The sequence below is a fragment of the Pelophylax lessonae genome (genome assembly GCF_965119305.1).
Source record: "Pelophylax lessonae genome assembly, chromosome: 8".
NCBI lineage: Eukaryota > Metazoa > Chordata > Amphibia > Anura > Ranidae > Pelophylax > Pelophylax lessonae.
In genome coordinates, this window is record NC_138775.1 from 56,398,486 (window position 1) to 56,416,275 (window position 17,790).

At 41.5% G+C, this 17,790-nt stretch overlaps 1 protein-coding gene across 1 annotated transcript in view; it reads right to left on the bottom strand.

The window, feature by feature from the left end:
- Positions 1-336: 336 nt before the first annotated feature.
- The window catches only part of LRIG1 (leucine rich repeats and immunoglobulin like domains 1), a 149,295-nt gene continuing 131,841 nt past the window's right edge, over positions 337-17,790 (bottom strand). Inside the window, exons 11-19 of the mRNA XM_082265954.1 lie at positions 16,730-16,801; positions 13,552-13,715; positions 7,674-7,994; positions 6,298-6,579; positions 5,275-5,715; positions 4,087-4,134; positions 3,070-3,210; positions 1,920-2,219; positions 337-637 (exon numbers count right to left, since the gene is read on the bottom strand). Of these exons, the coding sequence (XP_082122080.1) occupies positions 441-637; positions 1,920-2,219; positions 3,070-3,210; positions 4,087-4,134; positions 5,275-5,715; positions 6,298-6,579; positions 7,674-7,994; positions 13,552-13,715; positions 16,730-16,801 (1,966 nt within the window). The 3' untranslated portion in view covers positions 337-440. The remainder of the gene's footprint in view (positions 638-1,919; positions 2,220-3,069; positions 3,211-4,086; positions 4,135-5,274; positions 5,716-6,297; positions 6,580-7,673; positions 7,995-13,551; positions 13,716-16,729; positions 16,802-17,790) is intronic.

Below are 17,790 nucleotides of genomic sequence, written 5' to 3' on the forward strand. Positions count from 1 at the left end.
TTTTGCAAACAATGCGTTTCACAGCCTTTCCTGCGTTCATGCACTAACGATTAAAATAGACTCTTTAGAAGATATAGGTATATATTTATATCTAGCTTTTAGATATTTACATATTTATATATTTATGAAAACTCTTATGTACAATGTACAAAATAGATTTTTTTCTGTCTCACTACTTACAAGTCTTTTGCATTTTTGTGCCGTTAATGCAGTTAGACGTTTTGAGCTACCAACACTTGAAAGTTCATAAAGTACTTTTAGCCCAGCGATACGTTGTTGGGGTTCTTCCTTCGCCCCACAGAAACTTTTGATTCGTACCTCATATTTTTTTTTCCGTTTTACCCCTCTAATAGCAACTTAAGGGGTTGAGGTAGACGGATCTTTACTGGTTCAGTGCAAAAATGTTAAGTCTTTTTTTGTTACTCCTTTGCACATAGCAGTCAATCGTCTGATCCACTGTGTGGCTTGTGCTGGGCAGTCAATGCGTGTCCGTTAGAGAGCAGCGTCCCTTTGGCTGCCCCCTCGTGGTGAGGAGGGTCCGCTAAGTGGGATTTCTGCTGTTGAAAACAGTCCTGTGCTGGAGGCTGGTGATATAAATCTGAAGGAGGCGACCTGATTAATGGCTCCAGGTGAGAACCTGTAATAGAGATCAGTCTTAAGAATGAGTTTAATGTGCTTATATTTTGCCTCCCTAAATCTTCCCTCTCCCCTCATCAACATGTGATTGACAATTTTAAATTAAGATCTTGTTTCATTTAATTCCTTATGTTGGATCCAGCAATATCATCACTGGGTTTCTGTGCTTCTCTATGCAATGCAAGCAGGTGGGATGGTTCAGCAAAGTGCTGTACGTATCACCTTAAAAACATCACAGCACCCTAGCAATAATCACTGATGAAAGCAGTGGGCTTGTTCTTAGGTAGAGTTTTGTAAATATCAATCGGTGAGTGCCAATCTGGAGGAGTGGGCATTCCTAAGCAGGCTGTATTTGCATGCAGGCCTCCCTTGGTAATGCCCATGTATAATACCGAGCCTTTATGATTGAAAGGAGGGGGGTCTACAAACTTTCTGAACAAAAGGCCAATTTCCTGTTCTTCTGACGGGCCAGACTGTAGTCAGTTGGAGTACATAATGCCTCACGCTTGGTGGTCAGTGGGAGTAAAAAAAAATGACATAGTGCCCTTGTGGTCAGTAAAGGAGGAATATTTCCCCATCACTCGTATTATTTGGAGTATTAGTGCCCCAATCGTTGGGTGTGAGTGGGAAGTATACTGCCCCATCCTTGTTGCCAGTGGGAGGAATAGTACCCCATTCTTGGTGTCAACCCGAGGAATAGTGCCCCATCATTGGTGTCAGTGGAAGAAATCGTATCAGATTGTTGGTGTCAGTGGGGGGGAATAGTTCCCCTATCATTGGTGTCAGTGAGGGAAATAGTGCCCCATCATGGTGTCAGAGGAAGAAATTATGCCCCATCATGATGTCAGAGGAAGAAATTATGCCCCATCATGATGTCAGAGGAAGAAATTATGCCCCATCATTGGTGTCAGTGGGAAGAATAATACCACAGTGTTGATAGCTGAAGGAGGAATTATGCCCCACTGTTTGTGTTCGTAAGAGGAATGGTTTCCCAAGGGCCACATAAAGGTAAGCAAAAGGCCGAATCCAGCCCTTAGGCAAAGTTTGGAGACCACTGATTTAAAGAACTGAAATCCAATGAATAAAAGGGGTGTCACAGTCAGGCTGTGAGGAAAGGGCTAGATAGTGCTAGAGATTTTCATAAGAAAATAACATGCATAGAATTCATACATCATTTAAAGGAAGATTGTTAAAATGAAAGGTATAGTGTGGTGTGATATGGTATAGTATGGTGAAAGGGTCTCTAGCACTGTTGGCCGAAGGGGAAGAATCCTTGCAATTACCTTGTGAATCAGACACCAACACGTGTGTCTGCTGTTCACTCAAGAAAGGAATCCTCTCGTGGTTGCTGGGGTACACAATTTCACAAGCATCCATCTTGTTGTAGCTTACGGCCCCCATGTTCTGATGACCATTTGGTGCTGTAGAATGGTCAATGGCATTTCTGTAGCCATCATGGCCATTTCTAGGTCTTTCAAAAGAACAGTCCAGAGGCGGTAATGACTGCGGACAATAGTCGGGGTCCTTGGTGTACATAGCGCGGCCTTCTAAGCAGTCTGTACACACAACCTGGTATCCGTAGCCTGTATTGACAACAAAAAAAGACTCTTAAAGTACTAATTAGATATCCTGAACTAACAAATATATATCATTTATGAGTGCACACAGGTAATAAATGATAGATCAATCCAATACCTTCTCCCCAGCACCACAGGCTCACTTTTTCTTTGCTCCCCAGCCTCTATGCTTGGTTGCCGGCTTAGAAATAAAAGGAAGCTCTGTGTAAGCTCAGATTTTGGTTAGAGCTTACACCGAGCTGAGCCCAACCCCTATGTAACAGCGCTAAGGCAATGGCAAAGTTGTGGAGAGCCAAGACATACCCAATACCCTCAAATGGGAAAGAACTGGTAACTGGACCGGCACTGTGGCATGGGGCTGGAGGCAGTACCCAGCCCTTTGTAAGCTCTAATTTAAGAGACTTGGAGTTTACATAAAAGACTTCCTTTCCTAAATGAAGAATAAATGGGGAAAAGGGTCCTCAGTTTAAATCCAAATCACAGCACTACCTGCTTGGAGTTTGCATGTTCTCCCTGTGCCTGCATGGGTTTCCTCGGGGTACCCCGGTTTCCTCCCACACTCCAAAGACCTGCTGGTGGGTTAATTAGCTCCTGCCTAATTGGCCCTAACATGTGTATGTATGAATGTGAGTTAGAGACTTTAGATTGTAAGCTCATTGAGGGCAGGGACTGATGTGAATGTAAAATAAAATGCTGACTAAATTGTCGTTACTATATAGGTACCTATAATAAATATGTGTTGCTGGGGACAGGGGCATTAAAGAGAACCTGTTGCTTTATCCTGCATGGGCAAAGCACAGATTCACTTTCAAAAGCTTACATTGATGCTGTCTTAATAGTCCTGGATGTCAGTTACCTGGGCTTTCTGTGCTGAACAATCCACTGGCTCTTTTACAAGGTTCATCGGAGTTGCATCCTACACAGGGCCGTGGTTGTCTGTGGCCAACATTACAGGCCTCCACATCAGTATTCCCAGTGCTGTCACTGGAACAGATGCCTGAAATGAGAGACCAGTCTATGTCACCATATTACTAGATTATCACAATACCCATCAGTCAGCAGGTTGCTACCAGCCTATACTAGTAGACTTTTGAAAGAACGTTTGTATGAATTTTTGTACAAAAATTCTCAGAACATTTGATGATTTGACAAACGTTTGAAAGTGCTTCAAAATTTTGTCTGTTTTTTAACATTTGATTTTGGAACAATAGACTTTCCCAAATAAAAACGACATACACTGTTAGAAATCTGTTCATTCAAGAAAAGTTTTCATTTGGCTTCTTCCAATTTTCTAGTCATTGCGATTGAAAGTGAATGCCAATTTGACCTCACTAACGATTACGAAATCATTTGTGATATAAAACTTTTTAAACAAAACTCTACTATTGTGTGGCAAGCTTAACTTCACGTTTATTGCCCCTTTAAATAATTTGTTTAGATCAAGTTATGCTTGCTAAACACACTGTATTATAATTGAATTTAGTCCTAGCTACATACAGTATACAGCGCTGTGTTCTAGGTGGGACAAGAATTTCCCATCTCACTCCCAGAACAAAATAAGAGTCAGGCTGCCCAGCAAATCACAGGAAGCTTTGTATTCTATGAATGAAAACAAAGATTCCTCTGATTGGCTGAGGCAAATTTTGTGGTTTCATTCTCTGGCCTCTCTGCCTCAGCCAATCAGAGGAAGGTTTCCGTTCATTCTCAGAATACAAAGCTTCCCATGAATGGCTGAGCAGCCTGACTCTATTTATTTTTTTTTCTTTCCATTACAGGAGCAGCTTGGCCCAAAGGAACTATTTAAAGGGACATTAAACGTGGAGTTAGGCTTTAAATTTGTCATTTTGATCACTGTATTTATTCTGGATCATACCTTGAGAAGACAGATAACTTGGCACATCTGGAGGAACAATGGTTTCGTCTGTAAAACACAATGAACAAATTTTGTTAACAATGTTTATTTCATTCATAGTTTGATCTGCAAAGCTGAAGTCAACTTTTTGTAACCTTAGGTATATAATTATCTGAAAATTAAAACATATAGGTAAGCACTTTGAGGGAAGGAAAAAAAAAAATAAAAAATCATCCTTATGCGGATTCACTTCAATCCAGGAGTGCCAGCACTGTGCACCAAACAGCCGCTGTTGCAGAACACTCTGCTGTCGTCTTAACATGTTTCAGGCAGAAGGTACTGAGTCATGGCAAGAGGAGGATCTCACAAATTTAGTGTGCACATGGGAAACTGCTAAAGCTCTAAACAGTTGCGCCAACCTTTGAAATACATGGCGTAGCAAGGATCTGTGACTAGCTCAATTTTGTTCCATAATATATAAATCTGTTCAAACACACACAAATATTTGTCTGTACAGGGCAATGCAACAGGTTTATTTTTAATGACCCCCTTCCCCAACAACACACGGGGAGATTTAGTAAAACTGGTGCACGCAGAATCTGGTGCAGCTGTGCATAGTAACCAATCTTCGGCTGATTGGTTACTATGCGTAGCTGCATAGTGAGCTGCTGGTGTGCACCAGTTTTAGTAAATCTCCCCCATCTTCTTCTCATTCGCTCCCTTACTTCTCAATTCAGCCACTGGGAGTAAATATATCACCAGGTATGTTGGAGCAAGTGACTCACTCCCCTTCCTCTCATTTGACTTGGTGATTGGCTTAGAGTTGTCACATAGGGGTGGTAAGTTCCAGGCGCTGAGCCAATTTATGGGTGGTTGGAGGGTGGGGCGTTTAAAAAGAAAGCTATATAAAGGAACCTGTTTTTTCTGCATGGGCAAAACACATTGTATAATAAATAAAAAAAAAATATATATATATATATATATATATATATAGAAAGAGAAATTAGTGTTCTGCCTCAAAGCAGCTTGCCCTTTAACACTTTATATTACACTGGGACAGAAAAAAATGGTGGCGAGAAGGGGCCAACCTAACAGGACAGAAAAAAATGGTGGAGAGAAGAGGCCAACCTAACAGGACAGAAAAATAATGGTGGAGAGAAGAGGCCAACCTAACAAACAGTACAGAAGCCAGATTGACTAGAAGGTTACCTGTGTTGGTGACGCTGTATTCCTCGCTCTTCTTTCGGGATTGGTAGATGATGCACACCCACACAAGAGATGTTAAAACAATGCTACACACAACAGCGATGGTGATGATCCCGAACGTCATGGTTCCCTCCATTTTAATGGTCTCCAACACACAGCCACCCGAAGTAGGGAAGATACTAACTTGGCTGTAAGCACGTTCTGTCCCAAGCGTGTTGGACATTTCACAGGTATATTTCCCGGCATCTTCCTGTACCACATTGCGTATGATGAGCAGCTGGTTACCCGTTGTGAAGTGGTGCCTTTCTGTTACTATGATGGGCTCGTCTCCTTTCAGCCATGTTATCCGTGGTGGAGGGCTGCCATTAGCTTTGCACTGTAATGCCAATGTGGCCCCTGCAGAAACCATGCGGTCTTCTAGTGGATGAGCCAAAAATGGCATCTCTGAAAAAGGAAATGCAAGGGGACTTTTTGATTAATACCATCTTGTTTCCAAACAATGAAAAAGATTATAAAATCAGAACTATGTAATATATGTTATGAATTCCACTCAAGGGAATCATTTGTTATTGCTATCTTCAACCTTGAGGCCATTCAGCTCCTGCACAATGAAGTATTCTAAAGCTATTTACAGCACCTAAGACTAGTTATACAGATTCATTTCTGACGTGTAAGTGACAATGTGCCCACAATTTTAGTAATGACACTGTTCTGTTTGAACTACCTGCCCTTCAGCATGCAGGAAAAACAAACATGCAGTGCATGAAAGAGGTCTGAAGAATACGGATCTTTTTTCTTTTTATTATGAAGGCACCTGGCTAAACCTTCAGGCAAGGACCATGATCCACAACACCCATTGGCATCTAATGAACAAAGCAACCTTTATAAGGTGGTGCCTTTTAAAAGCTGAAATCTGATTGGCTCTAAAAAAACAAAAAAAAAAGCATAGTAATTTTTCTTTTTTGATATGATAAATTGAAAATCTTTTTTAGTTTGCCCTTTTAATGGAACTTTCAGGAAACTTACTGAGTATAGTCAGTGTTGCATTTGCAGAAACTGATCCAGCAGAATTTTGGGCTGTGCAGCTGTACACCCCCATATCCTCGATTTTGACATCTGTAATGAAGAAGACATCATCTTCCGGCATAACATGCATGCGCCTGTCCCGAGCAGCAGGGAAATCCGTGCCACCGTCTTTCTGCCAAGCAATCTCTGGGGTGGGATGACCATCTGCTGCACATTCCAGCCTGGCAGTTGTACCTGTCCGTATGGTGTTATCTCTTGGAGTTTTGATAAATGATGGCAGAACTAAAGTTAAAAAAAAATCAAGTAAGTGTGTTGTGTGCAGATACTGAAGACAAAAAAAAAACACAGAATAAATATATTTACAGGTTAACTGTCCCTACTAGAATCTCACACACGTCAATTACCCTACCTGTTGCAACAGATAACCTTCCTCTTTATTTGCCTTAAATAATAAACAGTGAAAAAATGAACACATATTGGCTTACTATCTTATTAAATAAAAACAATTATTCTGTAAACTAAGATGTGACAAGTCAGTGGAAATGTCCTACAAGTGAAGGGAAGTCCCACCATAGACATTTGTCACTTGAACAGGTGTCCCCTTTAAAAATTTTCTTCTCACCAACTGTTCTGGGTGAACTGTAAAATGTTTGGATTTCCCATTACTTTATGTCATGGTGACAACGATCATCACGACAAATGGTGAGAGTAGATTGATACCCTTAGTTTGGGACACCGTCAGCAATAGAAACCTGGGTTAATGAATCAAAAATGAACATGGCTACACTCGTGTAATCCAGCATGGAATTTATAGATCTAGACCAGGGGTGTCAAACTGGCAGCTCTCCAGCTGGAGTGGAACTACAAGTCCCATCATGCCTCTGCCTATGGGAGTCATGCTTGTAACGGTCAGCCTTGCAATGCATCATGGGACTTGTAGTTCTGCAACAGCTGGAGGGCCGCCAGTTTGACACCTGTGATCTAGACACACCATGCAAACTTAACCTGGGTCCTTCCACTCTAACGTGTTTCCTTACTCAATGAGCTTCATCAAAGGGCTCTCTACAATGAAGGCAAATAAGTGGGTGAAACGCAAAAGATTGGAAGGATCTAGGCTGGGTTTGTTTTGTCTTTCTGGATCAATAATGCTAATTTGAAAAGCTGGATGCATCTTTATTTAACCAAGAACAGGAGTGGGGCAGACTAGAGAGGCACTGGCACCCACAAAATGGAAGACACTGGGTCATAGCTTAGAGTGGCACCGATTTTTTTCTTTGAGAATGGTCAAAATCCTTGCCAGATTTCTGTTGCTATCCAACCAATACGCTGAAGCTAGAGATCAATTTTAACATTATAAAACTGTCCACTTTTCTCACCATTTACAACAAGTCCAGCTTTATTTGAGTACGTGGAACCAAAGTGGTTGGTGATGATGCACTGGTACTGCCCCTCGTGCTCAAAAGTGACATTACGCAAGTGCAGAATGGTGGTGTAGACCATCACGTTTCCATCCTTCTCTCTGATGTTGGCAAAGTTTTCTATTTCTGCGTTGTGCAGTATTTCATTGTCTTTCTTCCACACAAATGTCATTGGTGAACTGCTGCTACTGGCAGCCGAACAGGAGAAGCGGATGTCTTTTCCCACCACTGCCATAGTCTTCTCTGGCTGCAGCTTGATGTGTGGTTTAGGCAGATCATCTAAAAAAAAAAAAAGCAAACGATAGTAGACCATCATCGTGTGACCATTTATATGACCTGGTGTTGTGTATCAAAGACATAGAAACCAGGTTGTAGCCATTTGTATAATTCACCTTAGAACAGGGATTCCCAAACTATGGCCCTCCAGTTGTTTAGGAACTACAACTCCCATCATGCCTAGTCATGTCTGTGAATGTCAGAGTTTTACAATGCCTCATGGGATGTGAAGTTCTGCAACAGCTGGAGGGCCGTAGTTTGGGAATCCCTGCCTTAGAAAACTCATTGACTGCTTCTTCAACATGACCAATCACAACTGAACAGTATACATGGTTTACACAGCTTTGTAAAGTAAGTGCATTATATAAAAATGCTACAGGTTCAAAATCACAAAAAGGATAAGTAGGCAACTGTAATTTTCAATGCCCATAGGTGAAAACAACTGTCGCTTTTTAAAATAAGGATCCTTACCCTAGTGGGTTAGCTTTGTGAATTAAGACTTATCGGTGTTATATTCTCAGCATAGAGAAATAATAAGTAACAATCAGCAATGTGCAGTGGGTAGGGCTGACTCATAATATAACACAGGCTGGAGTTTCTGGTCTATTTGCCTGCAATGTGTGACATACAAATGTGAAAAGAGGTAGATGGAATCTGCAGAATGACCCCTGCTTGTTTTCAACATAGGGCCTGACAATTAATTCATTAGGATTTTTACCCAGTGTTATTGATTTCCTACAGAGAAAGCTGTTTGCCTTCAGGTTCTCTCTCTCTTGCTTAAAGCGGATCTTCACTGCATCTGAGCACCACAAACCAAAGACACTTTTTTAATTTTAATATTTAAAGCAAACTCCCTCATCCTTTCATGTTTCTATGCTTTATTTTGTTGAGAAATCACTTTGAAAAACACCTCCCTAGCATTTCTAGCCGTGACCATCTTGAGTAAGGGCAAATGATTCATGTGGAATTTACTTCCTGGAATTAATTTGCCCTTAGCTAAAGCATGCATGCATGAGAGTGTGCTTGGCTGAGAAAAGCCCTCCCCTCCTGAAGACTCTTGAGATTTATGACATAATTTGCCCAGGCAAGAAGCCAGGAAGTACTAAAGAAATGTAAAAAAAAAAAAGTTTAAAACAAGTAATTTTTTTACCAATGATAGCAGCATAAGGATTAAAAATAGACAGTGTTGATTGGCAGAGTGAAGTTCCACTTTAAACTACAGTCCCACCTGAACAAGCGACAGGGGGAGCAGACCTTTCTGGTTCATTCAATTATGTATGTAAATTTTAGCTTAAGCTATTGAGCTCAGCCAACAGGATTTTTTTTTTTTTTACCCCAACACAGCATCTATGAATAGTCAGAAATTCACACAGCATTGTTGGTTTTCTACAAAGAAAGCACAGCTTAAGCTGTTTGCCTTCAGACTCTCTTTCTCTGACTTAAACTGAACAAAAGCTAAGGAGACCAGACTCATGTATGTAAATTTTAGCTTAAGCTATTGAGATAAAAAAACATTTATAAAAACACTCTACATTCTTATAAAGGTCTGCTCATTATGTATATGGTTGCTGTGAGAAACTTAAATTTAACTGGTTGCTGACCACACGCCGCCTTTTTACTACGGCAGTGAGGCTCTCCTTCGCAAACCAACGTTGACCTACCCTCACTCAGCAGTGGGGAAGCTAATGCATGGGTCAGGTGGCTCTGATTGCCACCCGACACCCGCGATTGTTCCCCGCTGAGAGAGAAGAACGGTCAGCTGTTGTAAACACAGCTGACCGTTCTTCTCCCTGGAATTATCATAGAGCCCCTGTGATCCTTCTATATAGGATCACGTCTCTATGATCATTTCACAAGCCACGTCCCCCCACAGTTAGAATCACTGGTCCCCCCAAAAGTGTCAAAAATGTCAGTTAGGGGTCTGATCTGTCCACCTCAATGTCGCAGTACCGCTAAAAATCGCAGATCGCCGCCATTACTAGTAGAAAAAAAAACAATAAAAATTACATAAATCTTTCCCGTAGTTAGTAGACATGATAACTTTTGCGCAAACCAATTAAAGTACACTTATTGCGATTTTTTTTTTTTTACCAAAAATACTGTATGTAGCCGAAAACAAATTGGCCTAAAATGTTAAAAAATTTAAAATTTTTAAATTTTTTTTTTTTTTTTTGAGAAGGTTATATAGCAGAATGTGAAAAATATTGTTTTTCTTTTCAGAATGGTCACTCTTTTTTGTTTATAGCGCAAAATATAAAAATCCCACAGATGATCAAATGCCACCAAAAGAAAGCTCTATTTGTAGGAAAAAAGTGTTGCACGACCGCGCAATTGTCCGTTATAGTAACGCAGTGCCGAATCGTAAAATATGGCCTGGAAATCTTCTGGTCCAGAAGTGGTTAATTCTGACATCAGAGTATTATTATGAGATGTTAAATGACAGCTTGTCACACTTTCTACAACCTATCCTTGATAATTGTTCTGTAATACACTGGAATCCAAAGCTCACATCCTGTTAAAAAAAAAAATATATATAAAAAATAATAAAAAAGGTTTATGTAATCAGCTCCCTCCCAAGTGGTGATATTCCTGACAATGGATCCCCACCACATATGGCGAGTGTATAGCACGAATGACGAATCTCTTTCATTCCTCTCTTGGAATGCACAAATTAGTAAACAAAATAAGCAGCGCAAAACGTTCCAATCTGTGTACCTTTCTACAACAATAACAGATATAATGAAGGTTGATCTCTGTGTACCTTGTTTTAATTAAACCTTTTGTTTGTAGCTTCAATCTGTGGGGGATTAATTGTGTTTTCAGCTGTCCAGCGCTGCAAGCCAGCTGGACCTCAAAGGGGTGAAATTCTTGGATTTGGGTGTGAGCAGCAATCAGCACATGTGAGGCACATATGTGTCCTAAGGTTTGATGTCTTCTGTGCATTTCAGTCACGGCACAAGGGTGGGCTATTTTGGTTTGGTCATTTTTTTCCTCTGTCCTCCACCACTTTATTCAGCAAAAGTCAAACTTACTAAAATTCTTTCCTAAAACTTAGGCAAGCTATTTTTTTACATTTTTATCAAGTAGAGAGCTACTAATCTTAATATAAAAAAAAAACAACAACCTTAAAACTAGAAAACGTAAAACAAGATATAATACATAATAAATTTATTGGAATAATAAAGTATCAAAACGCTACACTGATGACTAGTAAAATATTTGGCTGAGTAAAACCTGTGTGTCTGAAATTCAGAGTTTGCACACAATTTATCTGATATAATGCTCAGACAAGTATCTGGCTGGGGGTGATAAACTCCTATTATTGCTCACTAGGATTTCCCTACGTGTATACCAGCCTTTCTCAACCTTAAAGCCACGTACACACGATAAGAAATTCGGCCGGGAAATTTCGTCCGACGACCGATCTGCCGATTTTCGGTTTGTTAGTATGGTGCTTTCGACAGCCGACTGACTTTTCGACTGACAAAATCCTGGTGTGCAGGCATTAAAATGCTTGTCCTCCATCAAAACACGTCCAAGTTGCGTCTCATTAGTACAGATTTCAATGGGGAAAAATCTTATGAGCAAGACTAGGCATGCTCAGAGAGAAAGAACACATACAAAGCAATCCAACACATGACATCACTTCTGAAGTAGAATTTTGTCGTACGGGAAAATTCGTGTGCAGTCTAGGCACATTCCAACCAACAGACACCACTCTGGACAAAAGACGGACGACTGGACGGCGGAAATTCGCTGCGTGTGTACGGGGCTTTATACCCCTGAGGAATCCTTGAAGTATTTTCAAGTTCTCATGGAGCATCTGCTATAAAGGATTGCACCTACAGTTCATGGTATGTTTGCATGATCAAGAAGTTGAAAAAAGTTTTAAATAAAAGAATAATTGGGTGGCGTGGCCTGGAGTGGCATAGCGTGGGGTGCACAATCTCAGTGCTCCGCTTATAATTATCCTTACTTTTGCTGGTTTTATTCTGTCATCTAAGAGCTGGGCAACCTTCCTGACCCCCCAGAGCGAGTTGTCTCCCGGTTACAAAGCCTCTGAGGCCAGAGTGAATCTTGCTAAATTCTGGCGACAGGAGAAGGATTCACCAGGAGAAGATGGCGCCCAGGCCTCTACAGAAAACGAGCAGCCTGCAGCCGACACGGCTAAAGTCCTCAACGTTATCTCTGCCTGCCAAGCGTCCCTGACTTCCAAGATTGAAGAAATAAAATAATACGTAATGTGGCGTACCTAGCATATTAGACACCTAGGGTGGATAACTGTGTTGTCAAGCCTCTACGAAAAAAAAAATTTTTTCGAAATATTTTGAAATGAATGATAACTGTACAATAGTAGATGTTAAAAATCGTGGTGTGGATCCCTTTGTGTTGGTGGTCAGTGTAGGTGGGTGAGCAATCCACCATTACTCACTGCACACCTAGCAAGCTCAGGATGAAACTCTGGTTGAGAAACACTGGTGTATACAATTGATTGATTGATCATCCTTCCATGCTCACACATGCTTGGAACTATGGCAGCTGGGGTACCTAAGCACCATAGGTTGACTATACCCATTAAAAATGATGGCTCAGCCAATTAGACACCATCTATAGGTGAAACAACACTATTGAATTTTTAACGTGCAAGTATGCATACCTGTGTGCATTAAAGTCTCCATTAACATCTTAGGGCAGGGGTCTTCAAACTATGGCCCTCCAGTAGTTCAGGAACTACAATTCCCATCATGCCTAGTCATGTCTGCGAATGTCAGAGTTTCACAATGCCTCATGGGATGTGTAGTTCCACAACAGCTGGAGGGCCGTAGTTTGAGGATCCCTGTCTTAGGGCCACAATAGACTATCGGCAAAATAATTTAAACTTCCATCATAGCCTTTCTACTGACAAAGCTTTGTAGAGAGTGACTAGCAGCAGTGGTGTTTATGGGACAGACTGTTTAAAGTGAACCTGTGCTTTGCCTATGCAAGGTAAAGCAACACATTTACTTCTCTTTGCTCATGGGCCACTCCAATCACCTGTTGGGAGTGACAAGAAGAAACCATGTGTAGGCTCCAAGTCATTGCAGTCAAAAACATACACAGGGCTAATGACTGTGCTTCCCGCTTTTCTGTGGCAGAACTTGGCCTGGTGATTGGCAGCTCATGCACCCAGCACTGTAACATGGGGAGTTAATCACAATCTGCCAATAACTGAAGAGCCAGACCATTTTCTTCACTCCAGGCATCCAAAGGGAGAGCTGGGGGAGCACAGCAGAGGTGAGTATTTGGGGGGAGGATGTACTTATGCCAACCTCTTTCTTTGAAAGCCACGTTCATTTTATGGTATACTGGTATTTATGAGGCTAAGACATTTTAAAAGCTTTCTTTGGTGAACCGATCTGCCTCATCTTGTGTCATTATTTCTCTTGGCGAGCCTGACAAAACATTCGGCTTCCCAGATTTATCTTAAATGAAACTGATATAAACACGTATTTAAACAAATCACGGTCCAGGCTTTTTGTGCCATCGGTTTCCAAAGTAAGAAAACAAAATTGGATCTTACCGCATGAAAAATTCTTTGCCGGGACGCTGAAAATGCTTTTGCCCTGTAAGGATTCTGGATGGGCGCAGACGGCCTTCGCGTTGGACTGGAGCTTCTTACTGGCTAACCATGCAGGAAGCCACTTGAGATGACAGTCGCATAAGAAGCTCTCGCTGTTAATGTACCTGAACAGAGACACACATATAATTGATACAAATTACAATTCCAATAGACCGAACTTGTAAAAAAGTTTAATCATTACTTGAACATAATGTCTGTGCACTCATATGTATATTAGCCCCCTTGTATCCTTTTCTCCCTCCAGGCCTACAATAATCGTTCATGGATGGCCTGGTAAGTTCTTATTACACCCCCCATTTGCCTGACCCATTTGTCTGTTTTATGAGGAGAACGTTGGGAAGCAGAGCTCCATCGGTAAAGTCATGCTGCGCATCCGAAATTTTCACCTTTTCCATGAATTTAAACGTGGAAAAACGTGGCAGACAAAATTCAGATGGCATTCTATTGCAGACTAGGCTGAGGGTTCCTCTGACTGGGAAGGGGATAACTTCATGCCCTATAAAAAATATATTTTATATTTGGAGCCCTAAGAAGAGTCATGAATAGAGTCTTTTTCCTCTTCCTTTTCTTTCGCTTTAGACCCAGGCCAATGTAGACTTTGCTTTGCTTACATTTAGGTTGTCAACTGTCTGCTCTGTACAGAGATCAGAGAAGTATGCCTAATATCATATGAGAGCATCAGAGATTCCCCACAGATGTGTATTCTGCTTTTTTTCAATTGCCTCCCTGGAGGGCAACAAACTCTTAATAGTTGGCACTTCTGCTTTGCAGAACTTGGATGCTGGGTTCTGATCTCAGCCAGTACAATAGACACTTAGGCCCCTTTAACACTTGTGTGACAAAGTCACGCGATTTTGTCATGGTTTTGACTGGACATGAAGCAATGCCTGTGTAATCTTGAGGTCTATGGACCTCAAAACGCATCAAAGTTGGACTTCTTTGAAGTTGTTGGGACTTGAAGTCGCACAGATATGAACGGTACCCATTGGAAATCATGGGGTACGACTTGTCATGCAACTTTGCAGTCCCAAGTAGCAGGACAAGTCACAAAAGCGTGAAAGGGCCCTTAGTGTCGGTTCACACTATGACGACACGACTTTGGGGGCGACTTAATGAAGTCGCCGTGCACCGCGACTTGCACCGACTTCACATAATGGAAGTCAATGCAAGTCGCTCCGACTTTGTCCAAAAGTAGTGCAGGAACCTTTTTCTAAGTCGGAGCGACTTGAGTCGCTCCTATTAGAACTGTTCCAATTGCACAGCACGGTCTGCGACTTGTCAGGCGAACAAGTTGCCTGACAAGTCGGAACAGTGTGAACCAGCACTTAGGGTTTGATTTACTAAAACTGTAGTGTGCAAAACCTGGTGCAGCTGTGCATGGTAGCCAATCAGGTTCTTACTTCAGCTTGTTCAATTAAGCTTTGACAAAAAAAAACCTGCAAGCTGATTGGCTTCTATGCAGAGCTGCACCTATTTTTTAACTTTCCAGCTTTAGTAAACGAACCCCATAGAGTTTGCTTTTTCTCCTCATAGTTTTCCCTCTGGATTCTTTAGTTTTCTCCCACACTCCAAAAGACATGCTGGTAGTTCATTTGGCTCCTGTACAAATTGGTCCTTGTATACATGAGATAGGGACCTACATTGTAAGCTCCTCGAAGGCTAGGACTGATGTGTACAATATGCAAACCCTTTCCTAGTTTATCCAGGCTATATAAAAGTCATTAATATAAAATTGCATGGGAAATAGGAGTTTACATTTGATCAATATTGCCTGCCTACAGCAGTTTACAATCTGTTTCTGTAGTGATTTTATGAGTGCAGTAAACTACCAAGTCATTATCTATGGCTCCTGGCACTGAAGACTTTGGAGGGGATTTACTAAAACTTTTGAACACAAAATCTGGTACAGCTGTGTACAGTAACCAATCAGCTTGTAACTTCAGCTTATTAAATTACGCTTTGCCAAAAAAAAACCTAGAAGCTGATTGGTTAATATGCACAGCTTCTGTGTGCACCAGTTTTAGGAAATCTCCCCCATTGTTTTAAGCAGGTATCTACTCTTTAGGCGGTTCTGTGTATCAATGCAAACTGCAACAGGTTGAATGCAAAGCAATGTTGGTTCTGGGCCTGAGATATCAGCTTTCTATGCACAGGGGAAAAGAAAGGGAGCATTAAGTTTATATTAAAAAAGTTGCTTGGTTTGGTGGGCCTAATAAAACTTCTAAAATATAAATATAGCTCTATCCTATAAATAGTTTCAGTTACTTAGATGGATCCAACCTAGTGATCGACCAATATCGTTTTTTCATTGCCGATATCAATATTTTGGTCATCGCGTATCGGCCGATATTTTCGTACATTTAAAAATTTTTTTATTTATTTATTTATTTATTTTACTTGACAGGTACTCTTGTGGAGGGATCTGGGGGTCTAAAAGACCCCAAACCCCTCCTCTGCACTTAAAAGCATTCAAAACGCCAAGTTTGGCTGTTTTGAATGCTGTAATTTTTTTGAATCTGGCGCCGAGTACCCGGAAGTGAGGTCATGAAATCATTTTGCATGGAGATCCGATCAGAGCCGAATGCGGCTTTGATCGGGTCTTTGGCGGCCGTGAAGGCTGGTTGCCCGGGTCTCCCGGTGGGACGGGAGACCTGGGCGAGCCGCAGAAGGCGGTGGGAGGGGGGGAACGTCCTCTCCCGCTCCTTGTAATGACAGCCGAGCGGCTTCTCAGCCACATCGGTTGTAATTACAAGAAAGCCGACCGTCGGCTATGGACGCCGGTACCGGGGTGATGCCTCTAAGCTGCAGGCATCACTCCGGTACAAGCACTTTCCCGAAATATCGGTAAAATCGGTAATCACCGGGGCCGATTCCGATATATCAGGCAAAGTGCATATCGGCCCTCGATATAACGGCTTTGCCGATAATCGGTCGATCCCAAATCCAAACTTCCAACCAGCAGGAGCAAGTGCTTGCCAGAGGAAACTGACCATTCTGGATCTTCACAGTGAGACAGCAAAGATTTTTATTTTTCACCCCCATCCCCTCCCGTCCTTTCACCGACACCACAATGCACACTCTCCATTAACGCCCAAGTCACTTCAATGTAAGCACTTACAGCTCTCTCAGCATTTTCATTTCTCCAAACGCCTCGGCTTGGACTGACCGCATGGCATTCCCACCAAGGTTTCTGCCAGGAAATCAAGAAAAGTATTTTGTTAGGGGGAGGCAGGGTTAAAAGGAAGAACTGGCAAACTTCAAATTTCAAATCAGTTTATTGTGTACCTGCGGCCAACAAACAATATGGTTAAAATACGTTCCAGAACTTTTGTTTATGAAACAGAAAAAAGGGGAGATAAAAAAAAAAAAAAAAATAATAGGATAAAGTCAATTGCAGTAAACCTTGTCAGGTTGAGGATATACTGTCCAGGCTATGTTTAATTTAAAAAGGAAGTGAACACTGAATCAGCGCTGCGAGCATTGGAAATCCTGGGGGAAGGACATTCCTTCACTCCGGCCAAGTCAGCTGCTCACCAATCCCAGAAAGATTAAGGCCTATGAGAAGGTTTTATTCTATCAATCTGCTCAGAGAGAATAAAACTATTATTCCATCTATGCTAAACACACTGATTTCATTTCACAAAAAAAACTCTAGCCTTGTACAGAAAACATTAACGGGCAAAAGAAAAAGAACAAAATTGATGTTGTTGCCTACAGTGGCTAATCCGACTCTTTATATTATTTACCCGGAGAACAAAAGATGAAAAATGATTGGCCACTATGGGCAATATTTCAGCTTGGTTCATACTTTTTTTTCTTGTGGTTTATTTAAAGTAAACCTATCATTGGAGAAATATGAGGGCTGCCATTGTTGATTTCCTCCTGAAAATGCTAGTTGCCTAGCTTTTATGCTGAAGTTCTGCCTTAAAGTGGTTGTAAAGCCTCACATATACCGAGTGAAGTGACTGGCCATAGGTGATACACAGAGATTAAACTAATCCTCCTCAATAAGTTGTACCTTCTGCCCTCTCCCATTCAAAGTGCACAGTTTACACAGCATTTCACAGCTCCAGAAAGCAAGGGATGAGAATCTGATGTCACGTGCTTCACAGTATTGAGCAGGGAGCTGAGTGTAATCTGAGACCTGAGTAAAGGGAAAGGACTCACCCCCCTCTACAC